The following is a 10954-nucleotide window of genomic DNA, read 5'->3' as shown; positions in this document are numbered from 1 at the left end:
GATCTAATTTGGTGGTAAAATGATCTCATTTATTTGTGCTTATGTCATGCATACACATTGAAAAAGTGCCATTAAGTGAATTCTACAGAAGCACACAATTGTATGTGTTGAATGAAAATAAACAAATCAGTAACCCCCTTGTGAATCCATGGACTTGGGAATGCTCAAAGGTGCCTGGATTTCAATCAAAACATCCTTAAATAAGACTTCTTCCGCAGCATAACTTAGAGCAAAACCAGTCATTCATTCAAACTAAAGGCATTTAGGCCTAAGACAACAAGTAGGGCAGTTTGTACGATGAGCTTGCTTGCTTGCTTACTTACCAGTAACCATCACAATAAGACTGTATTAAAAGGTAGTCATATTGCAGTTTGATTACATATAGATCCTATGAAAATGTACAATCACAATATCGACCAGTCTTACCTCTAATCCCACCAACATTGTGTGCACATTACTATTCAAACTGACATATATACAATTATATAATAAAATCCTTCATTTGAAAGTGCAATATTGACAAGTTATCTAGTGGACAAAGCTCTTAATAAAGGTAATAGATTTATATAGATCACTCAATTCTGCTCTTCAAAGACATTTCCATTGCATTTTCTTGAAATGGTTCCCCTCTAATCAGGGACTGATTTAGACCTGGGACACCAGGTGTGCAATTCATTATCAGGTAGAACAGAACCAGCAGGCTCGGACCTCATAGCGTAAAGAGTTGAGTACMCCTGATATAGACTACATGATGACCATCATCAAAATATGCATGTTTAACATGATTGTTTAGCCTCTGGCAGCATTTGTAATTAGACAATTCAAGATAGAGACAAGCTGCAAGATTGCATGCTCAATAGAGACTACTCTTTTTCAAAAGACATAATCAAAGCCGTTTGTGTTCTCCAAGGACGTTGTTGCAGTTCGGACATCGATGTGTCACATCCTTCAAACCATCCACACAAAAAGGAAGCAGGCAACAGCCATAGATGCAACTACAAAAAACAAAAGATCAGATAATGCATTATGCAGCCCATACAAAACGGGACTTTTCATGACTATGAACAACAATACACTGCAAGCACTGCAGGGGGGGACTCTTGATAAATTAATCTTACCCGAAAATGAACAGGCCAGCACATGTTAACCAGGCCATTGTTCCAGAGGTGTGCTCCAGCCGAGTGATCACCATCTGGGCACATGCAGGGCAATGAGTCTGCACTGGAAGATCCCCAAACACCACACCCGGCTGGACGTAAATGGTCTGAACTGACACTGAAGAACAAAGAATGTTAAACACCAAACAGGAAATTAAAAGCGAAAGTTCATTATGTAGCCTCCTAGGGATTAGCTAGGTCCCTTGCACAGGTCACTGTTAATCAATCAAGACCTATCAGACTCCAAAACTATTATGTTAAGAGTGCAAAGCAAACCAATAGTCAAAAATAGGGAATAGGCTACTTGAGATGGTTTGAAACCAAAAGAGTGCATTCTGGATGGACCAGTTTGAGCTGTCTCAAGCCAAGTGTGTCAAGAGAGTTCAACCTGAGGGAACAGCATAGTGAAAACAAGATTTTATTTACCTATTGGACTGGTAGTACTGTGAGCCGTTGGTTGATATATTTGATTATATGGCTGTGTTGGGTATGGACACTGTGCAGATTTGGTGTAGGCAGGAGGAAGCACCGTCCCCTGGTACTGAGGACCCAATGATTCTTCATAGGAAGGTGGCTGAGGGAGCCCCACAAATCCACCTGTCTCCATTGGTGGTGCACTTGCCATGTCTTTCTTATCAATCATCAACCAAAAAAAAAAAAAAAAAAATTACATTTATATTGCAATGACCGGGAGTCGATAGATTAATCATTTCTTAGCACATTTTGTAAATAAACTACARTCAGATAGCCAGGTCTACATGGCTTCAGTCACAGCTGTAACAGGCTGTAAGGTTAGCTAATAATACCTTAATCCTATTACATGGCTCTTTTAAAACCAACGTTATACAACAGGTATACAAGAGTCATGAAACATGATAACATTACTAACCCTTGTGCTCTGCTGAATTTTTTTTTTGCATCCATTGTGGTATGGGTCAGATTGACCCGCACAGTTTAAACACACTCTAGTCTAGACAGTCAAAGAATCAAGTAAAAACAGCTAAAACTTTATTTTGTCTTGTCAGACCTTTCAGAAAGAAGAAATACAAGAACATTTCATTTCAAATACTCTATATTTAAGAGCTATTTTGTTAAACATATTTCCTTTCTCAAAAACWAGCATTTTCTGTTTGGAGCTCATTTTTCAGTGTCAGAGATCTGCTGCACTCGCGYTGAGGAGAAGCTTGGRAAAGCTCCTTTTCACCGAAACATAATTATAGAAGTGCYACCAGAACCAGTCAAAACAAAATACACAGAAGACACTKGTTTATTTTGGACATGTGCAAATATCTATACACATGAAAGCCTCCGGGTCAAAATGACCCACAACATGTTTGTATACTAAATCTACTCAAAAGACATTCCACAACACACCAGTGTCCACATTATGAAATTAGGTTCATGACCCTAAATGAGGAAAAGTAATTTAATTTAATGGAGAAAAAGAGGTTAACTAAGTTAGTACTTTAGAGAACTCAAAAGTGGAAATGAGTCAAATTGAACCGCAACATAATAGGAGGGTTAATGACATTAACTACTATGCTAGTCAGGTAACGTTAGTTTGATTAAGGGAACAGTTAACGTTAGTCAWGTAACGTTAACTCAAGACTCCAGTCTGGCTAGTCTAGATTATAGCTAGCTAATCTAGCTAGTACGGTAGGAAACTAATTTAGCTAGCTAATTTAGCTATAATACTAAACAAACTTGTCAGGACAAGACCGAACTTCGAAAGCTAGTCAAAACATCTGTGGCCAGTGGCACCTGTGAAATACTATAACGTTAGGCCCACGGGCCCATGTTACTGCAATTAYTCAACTGTCTTGCTAGCTACGCAAATAACAGTAACGTTAGTTAGCTACAACTCGGTTATCTAACTAAATTACCATTAGTCAAGACGAGACAGAGGCGTCGTCGATGGCTRTCAAAAACATAAGGGCTTGCTAGCTAATACTCATATTTACGGGAGCTCAAGGCGTCAGTGTACTGTAGTTACATACTTTTTAAAAGACAAACACTTAAACTAACTAGCTTTTCCTTACCCAGCGACAGTAAAGTTGGCTGATTAACCTGCTTCTTTGGCGTCCAAACAAAATGCTACTTTACAGTAGCTTGAGCCAATTTCCAGGAACAAGCAGCCTGTATGTATCACGTGATATTTTGGCGTGTCTACCAGTACTTGCATGACACCACCACATAACATTGAACTATGACTGATATGAGACCGACAAGGTAACACATTAGCAAATCTATGAGCTCCTATAACTATTTAACCTTTGAAAATTATGTCCATAGACAAACATAAGTGATATATATATTTACATTTACATATTGTCAGTGAAGATAATCTAGCTACTACTGTTGCTTTAAAATAGAGATTGACAGCACAAATAACATTTGTTTCGATATATTGTGCACCACATGGTCTCATTTCCTGCACTGAAACAGGGGCCTTGAAGTTCGGGTTTTGAGTGGGTGGCTACTAGTGTATTTAATGCACTGGATCTTATATATTGATACAGGCAGGGCTGTTGCTGCATAGCACATTGATGAAGACACACGATCGCGTCGTCTGTTTCAATGGAATGGTAAGGAATCTCATCTAGTGCGTCCTGATTCTCGTTAGGACCCGATGTATCATGCATGTACATACATAAATGCGTATTAATGTGCAATGATTCGGCGTGCACAGTTAAAACATATGCGTTAGCATTGATGGCATAAAGGCGTTCCGTTCATAGTTCATTATTGCATACGCTATTATGCAGAATATAGCGTATAGATAATATATGATTACCTACCACAGGGTGGTAGGCTATCAACTTAATTTTGTATCAATACATTATTTCAAGCCTTTTGCTTCTTTGGTGGATTTGGAGGTTAGATTCTGTGTTGAGTCCTATTACATAGGTCTATGGTTGAGTCAGCAGATGTCTGCCGAAAATGTATTGTAAACAGATTCAGATGTGCAGATACAAGCACTAACAACAGGGTTTATTTTGTTATTTTTTGTTAGTTAAATACTCAACATTATTTGCTTTTTGTGACCCCCAGGTCTCCCAAGCAGAACCGTAAGACGCCAAAATCAGCAAGGGATCATACCACGCAGTCCTTGTCAAGTCCCCTGTTCTGTGATAATGCTCTGAGTCACCTTCCTGTTGCAACATGTACATCACAGACCACAGCCCCACTACTGGGGTGGTGACAATCGTAGTGATCCTCATTGCTGTTGCTGCCCTCGGTGTTCTCATCTGCGGATGTTGGTGCTACCTGCACCTGCAGCGGATTGGCCAGTCTGAAGATGAGGAGAGTATTGTAGGAGAGGGCGAGACCAAGGAGCCCTTCCTGATGGTACAGTACTCCACCAGGGGCCCTCATGTCGAGCACAAAACCAAGCTCACCCACAAYGGCACTGAGAATCACACTTAACTGAGTCATTAAGAAACCGTGGTCATCACCTAATATTAACCAAGAGGATCACCTCATTCACATTTCCTGCTGATCATCATCTTTCATCACGCCATTGAAGGATGATAAACGGACTGCAGCTCAATGTCAATGTCTTAGGAAATGTGATAGTTTTGTTTCTCATTCCACTGTGTGGATCTCAGTCAGGATGTGAGGTTGTGAACAGTTCATTGTTATGTTTCTTAAGTGTACATATTTTGAACACAAAAATGTACATTGATTGATGTTGATAGTTTTTGTTAACTCAGCAATCCACTACTGAATTGTGACGGTAGACACAAGACAGCGCTCTGAACAAATGAGTGGGRAAAACCTTTTTCAGAGCTTGTTGGAAGAATGTATGACAAATTGATGACAAAACAATTCACTTAATATCAAGTTGCTCATATTATTTGAAATTAGCTTAATTTGTTTGTTTATTTTGCATAGTTGAACTTGGTTTTGTTTACCTTCAGTATTCAAATGTGAGTTAATAGCCATTCTAATAATTTGCTAAATGCCAAATTTGTCCAAAGATACAAAGTGTGATTCACTGCCTAATTTATGTCTCTTGTTGCTGCTACTTACTAAATAATCTAGTGTACAAAATACTGTTTCTTTTCTCCTGTGGTTGCACAGGCAACCACTCAACTAAAACCAGTCACTGAAAGGGTAATTCTCCTTTGATAAACAATCATATTTCACAAGCACAACAGGGTCCAGGGTCTGAGTTTTAGTGAGGTCCACACTCTAAAATACTATTTGGAGAACAGCAAAAATGTGGCTAYGATTACTACACCTTTAGATAGCTGGCTAGACTAATTTAACAATCTAAAAAAATGTAATTGACATGGGCTAATTGAGTGACAGTCAGTGAGTGACATATAAGAAGAGGGAAACTGCTGATGCACGACCAAGTTCGAAATTTCACCTTGTGTATTCTACTATTCTAACTCTCAACAGTAAGTTGAGACCCCAACTGTTGCAAAAAAAAAAAAGAGATTATTATGTATTTTTATAATGTTGGCAAGGTCCATACCTCGGTGTCCTCATATGTAGCTACAAAACTGAGTAGCTGCTACAACTGACATGGGTTGAGAAGTCCTGCCAARAAGCTACCAAGAGCCAATTACATATTTTCTATATTCAGTTGCAACATAGGAAATCCTGATGGCCAGATTCTATGGTAGCTGAGCAGGTTGATATTTGATGAAACGATTTTATAAAATATTATGAAATGTAAATAACATTATGAATACTATTGTTCYCTTTGTCATTTGATGTGCCATTTTATCATTTCCAAATCAACTTTAAATGTTATATCGGTCCATAGGCCTTATGATTACTTTTAGATTAAATCCTAACAGGTGTATGTATTGTTGATAGTTATTCTTATTCCTTTTTATAAGATGGCAAAATATCAAACTAATGTGACAATTTGTAGATTTTTATATGATTACACAAATGGTAATAGTATTGGTTCCAATAAGTTTGCTTTCAAACTTGAGATGASTGTTACCCCACTTCTGTCTTGAGAGTTCAGCAGCTTGTGAAATACAGTATACATTTAAAAGTACTACTAAAAGTATGACCACCTGTATAAGTAATATGCAGTATGCATAGACTTAATTGGAAGGCTCAATGCCTACAGTGTCATACCGGTGCAGAGAGATGATTCACCATCTCCCACATAGCCTGAAGGCAGTTAGAGTTAGGACCTACCCAAAACATAGGGCGCATTCCTCAGCCCAGGCATTGTTGACATGCCAGATCTTACAACGCCAGAATAGGTATTTTACATTTCAGCTAACGACATCATATGTTATGGCAATCTGTCAGTCGATGACACAGTCGATGAAGTGGCACGAAACCATTGGTTGATGCATGCAACGTCTGAGAAGGGGAACGCAACCTGCTACAGTGCCTATAGAAAGTCTACACCCCATTGAACTTTTTTCAAATGTTGATTTAATTGTAATTGGTCATTAATCTACATAAAGTAATCCCTAATGTCAGTGAAAATAAAATTCTACACATTTTTACAAAATTAAATAACTGAAATATAGTAATTGCATAAGTATTCACCCCCTTTGTTTAGGCAAGCCTAAATTAGTTCAAACTAAAAATGTGGCTTAACCAATCACATAACTTATATTGACCCACACTCTGTGTGAAATTACAGGGTTTGACATGATTTTTGAATGACTGACCCTTCCTCTGTCCCCGATACAAACATCTGTAATGTCCCTCAGGCAAGTATTGCATTTCATGCACAGATTCAACGACAAAGACCAGGGAGCCTTTCAAAAGCCTCATAAAGAAGGCCAGTGATTGGTAGATGGATAACAATAACAAATCAGACATTGAATATATATCTTTAAGCATGGTCAAGTTAATAATTATACTGTGGATGATGTACTAAACCACCCAGACACATCAAAGATGCAGTTGTCCTTCTGAAMTGAGCTGCAGGACAGGAAGGATGTCACCATGTGTGATTTTAAAACAACTACAGCAAACTGGTCTCAGACTAGACGTAACATAGTAAATGTAAATCTGGGACACTCAAATTAGTATAATATGTTATGTTTGGCATAAGATAGGTTACTTTAAGGCGAACATGAAAGGAGTGTGGTTGTGTACCACAAACGTCTAGCAACGAAAAGGTTGCGTGTTCGAATCTCATCACGGACAATTTTAACTAATTAGAATCTTTGCAACTACTTACTACTTTTGAGCTACTTTGCAATTACTTAGCATGTTATCTAACCCTTCCCCTAACCTTAACTATTTTAGCTAACCTTAACCCTTTAACCTAACCTTAACCCTAACTCCTAGCTAATGTTAGCCATCTAGCTAATGTTAGCCACAACAAATTGGAATTCGTAACACAAGTTTTGCAAATTCGTAACATATTATACATTTAGAAAATTTCTGAATATATATTGACAATTTGCAATTGGTAAAATATCATACAAATTGTAATTCATAACATATCATACTAAATTGTGTTTTTCGGGATAAAAAAACAAAACCGGGTGGAGCTAAGCACAGGCAAAATCCTAAAGGGAAACCTGCTTCAGTCTGCTTTACACCAGACACTGGGAGAGGAATTCACCTTTCAGCAGGACAATAACCTACAACACAAACCCAGATCTACACTGGAGTTGCTTACCAAGAAGACAGTGAATGTACCTGAGTGGCCAAGTTACAGTTACAGTCAGACTTAAATCTGCTTAATAATCTATGGCAATACTTGAAAATTGCTGTCTGGCCATGATCCCCAACACCTTGACAGAGCTTGAAGAACTTTAAAAAGAATAATGGGCAAATAYTGCACAATACAGGTGTGCAAAGCTCTTATGAGACTTTACCAAGAARACTCAAAGCTGTAATCGCTGCCAAAGGTGTTTATAAAATGTATTGACTAAGGGTGGTGAATATTTACAGTGCATTTGAAAAGTATTCAGACCCCTTGACTTTTTCCACATTTTGTTACGTTACAGCCTTATTCTAAAATTGAATAAAACATTTTTCATCAATCAACACACAATACCCCATGATGACAAAGCGAAAACAGGTTTGTAGAGTTTTTTTACAAATTTAATACAAATAAAAAACAGAAATACCTTATTTACATAAGTATTCAGACACTTTGCTATGAGACTTGAAATTGAGCTCAGGTGCATCCTGTTTGCACACACCTGTCTATATAAGGTCCCAGAGTTGAAAGTGCATGTCAGAGATTTTCTGTCTGTATTGAATAGTTTATCATCTGGTAAATCTAACAGGAGTGACCTACTATTGGAGGTATTAATGTTATTATGGAGAATTGAGAGAATGGGTGTATTAGTACGATTCTGCTGTGTCCCAGCACGTTCCCATTCAAGTGTGGAAGGGGATGGAATTGTAGACCAGTTAGCTAAAAGAGCTTTGAAATGAGATATAATTGATATTTATGTGCCACTGGGTAGAGGTGGGGCCAAATGTGAGATCAGAGCCATTTTGATAGATGTGTGTCAGAAGAGATGGGACTCTGAGCACAAGGGCCAGCATTTATATGCCCTCCAAAAAAAGGTCGGTGGACCRAGATTCAAAGGTCAGATTAGGAAGGAAGGTGGTGTTTGCTCGATTGCACTTAGGACATTGAACTCGTCATTACATCTGGTTGGCAAGCATATGAATGGTTTGTGTCTGGAGTGTATGGTCGATGAAACAGTGGCGCATGTGTTGTTATATTGTTGTAAGTATGTTGAAGAGAGGTAAAGATTGAAGTGTAAGGTCATTGAGGTTGAAATAGGTTGGAAGGAATTTTGGGGATAGGGGAGAGTCTATTRGAAGTTAGTAGGGCTCTTTTTTATTTTCTCAAAGTAGTGAGTTAAATCAAATCGAATGTTATTTGTCACATGCGCCGAATACAACAGGTGAAATGTTTACTTACAAGCCCTTAACCAACAATACCGTTTTAAGAAAATACCTAAAAGAAACTAAGAGATAAGAATAACAAATGATTATAGAGCAGCAGTAAATAACAATAGCAGTGCTATATACAGGTGGTACCGGTACAGAGTCAATGTGTGGGGGCACCGGTGTTGAGGTAATTGAGGTAATATGTACATGTAGGTAGAGTTATTAAAGTGACAGTGAAGAGGTGACTCTGGGATGCTGGCCTTCTAGGCAGAGTGTGCAAAGAAAAAGCCATATCTCAGACTGGCCAATAAAAATATAATATTTAGATGGGCAAAAGAACACAGACACTGGACAGAGGAACTCTGCCTAGAAGGCCAGCATCCCGGAGTGTCCTCTTCACTGTTGACGTTGAGACTGGTGTTTTGCGGGTACTATTTAATGAAGCTGCCAGTTGAGGACTTGTGAGGCATCTGTTTCTCAAACTAGACACTTTAATGTACTTGTCCTTGTTTCAATATGCTTTGTGTTGTAGTCACGACAGACAAAGATATATAGTTAAGCAAACTTTACTAGGCATGTTGTCAACCCGCACATGAATAAAGTAAGTTTCCGTTTCCTGTGTAACATCAATATGAGTAACATCAATATTGTTACATATTCTCTTTTTATTTGTATTTTTTTACAGAAGGCAGACTCCACCTAACTTTGGCTTGTAGTCCATGTCTGCAATAAACTGGAATGTGAACTGAATATTTGTTTACTGTCTCTGACTGTCCATTAATTGTTATTATTTTTACCTTCACACAAAGTCTTTCAGGTGTATAGGTCTTCGGATGGCCCTACCAGACCTTGTGTGGGGAGTGTTGATTACATCAGGAGGTGCTTGACCTGAGATGTTTTGGATCTTCTTGTTGAGGTCCAGCATCCACCTCTAGGTTGTGCTCCGCACCCTGCTGGGCGTCAGCTGGTGCTCTGTTTACTGGCTCTGTGCCAGGCTCCTCAACAGTGGGGAAATCCTCCTCTATTTCTCTGCTCTTCCTCAGGTGTCGCCTGTTCCTCCTGAAGACTTGTTGTCTCTGTTCTATCTTCACCTCGTAGGACCTTTGCTCCACAGGTCTGACTACTGTGGCCCTCTGCCACCACTGTTTCTGTCCTGTGAGTGGCTGAACTCTCACCCTGTCACCTCGTTGCAGCTCTGTGAGATCCTTAGCAGAGGTGTCGTAGTACTTTGCCTGTTTCTGTTGTCTTTCTTTGAACTTCTCCAGCTGACAGTTTGCTATCCCCGGTCTCAGAAGATTTTCACTCATTATAAGTAGTGTCTTTGTATGTCTTCCCATGAGCACCATTGCAGGGCTGCTGTCTGTTCCTTGTGATGGGGTATTTTTGTGATCCAGCATGGCCAAGTATGGGTCAGCACCTGCTCTCTTTGCTTTTGCCATCAGTCTTTTGGCTGTTTTCACTGCCGATTCCACTTTCCCATTACTTTGCGGGTATCCTGGAGACAATGTTTTGTGTKTAAAGTCCCAAGCCTTGCTGAAACTTCGGAACTCGTCTGAAGAGTACTGGGGACCATTGTCTGAGTAAAGGATGTCAGGTATCCCATAGCGTGCAAAGTGTGTCTTCAGTTTTCGAATGACCGTTTTCGACTGTGTGTTCTCCAAATGGTCCACTTCCCAGAAGTTGGAGAGATAATCAACTGTGACCATGTAGTCTCTGTCGTTGAACTGGAACAGGTCAGTACCTATTTTTTCCCAGGGATGCTTTGGTGCTTCGTGTGGCCTCAACGTTTCTTTCTGCTGCTTCGTACACCATGCAGTTCAGGTGCTACATTGTGCCATGTATGCTCTCAGCTGTGCATTCATGCCTGGCCAGTAGACACACTCACGAGTTTTTCTCAGACATCCCTCTGTTGCTATGTGTGAGGAATGGATTCTCTGCATTAT

General features: G+C 39.3%; 2 protein-coding genes across 3 annotated transcripts; one reads left to right on the top strand and one right to left on the bottom strand.

Moving 5' to 3' along the window:
* Positions 1-225: 225 nt before the first annotated feature.
* Positions 226-3339, bottom strand: litaf (lipopolysaccharide-induced TNF factor). 2 transcript variants are annotated; one of them, XM_024011260.2, is made up of 4 exons: positions 3197-3339; positions 1584-1788; positions 1119-1275; positions 226-995 (listed from the first exon to the last, which is right to left on the bottom strand). In XM_024011260.2, exons 2-4 carry the CDS (start codon positions 1780-1782, stop codon positions 887-889), a joined length of 465 nt encoding a protein of 154 aa, XP_023867028.1. In that variant the 5' UTR covers positions 1783-1788; positions 3197-3339; the 3' UTR covers positions 226-886. The 2 variants fall into 2 exon arrangements, with proteins under 2 accessions (XP_023867028.1, XP_023867027.1); XM_024011259.2 differs by having other exon boundaries at positions 1584-1784; positions 3197-3338.
* Positions 3340-4224: 885 nt separating this feature from the next.
* LOC111980514 (stannin) lies at positions 4225-5162 on the top strand. Its single transcript, XM_024011262.2, has one exon. The coding sequence runs from the start codon at positions 4320-4322 to the stop codon at positions 4581-4583; it is 264 nt and encodes an 87-aa protein (XP_023867030.1). The 5' UTR covers positions 4225-4319; the 3' UTR covers positions 4584-5162.
* Positions 5163-10954: the final 5792 nt, after the last annotated feature.

The sequence above is a fragment of the Salvelinus sp. IW2-2015 genome, linkage group LG20, assembly GCF_002910315.2.
Source record: "Salvelinus sp. IW2-2015 linkage group LG20, ASM291031v2, whole genome shotgun sequence".
NCBI classification, from domain to species: Eukaryota; Metazoa; Chordata; class Actinopteri; order Salmoniformes; family Salmonidae; genus Salvelinus; species Salvelinus sp. IW2-2015.
Note: the sequence above shows the minus strand (reverse complement) of the source record. Positions and strands in the feature narration are given on the sequence as shown.

Bases quoted from the DNA above. Each gene is read 5' to 3' on its own strand.
- litaf (XM_024011260.2), bottom strand. From the start codon at position 1,782: ATGGCAAGTGCACCACCAATGGAGACAGGTGGATTTGTGGGGCTCCCT. The intron at 1,276-1,583 runs GTAAATAAAATC...TTTGTTCTTCAG, and splicing joins CAGTACTACCAGTCCAATAG to TGTCAGTTCAGACCATTTAC. The intron at 996-1,118 runs GTAAGATTAATT...TGTTTTTTGTAG, and splicing joins GCTGGCCTGTTCATTTTCGG to TTGCATCTATGGCTGTTGCC.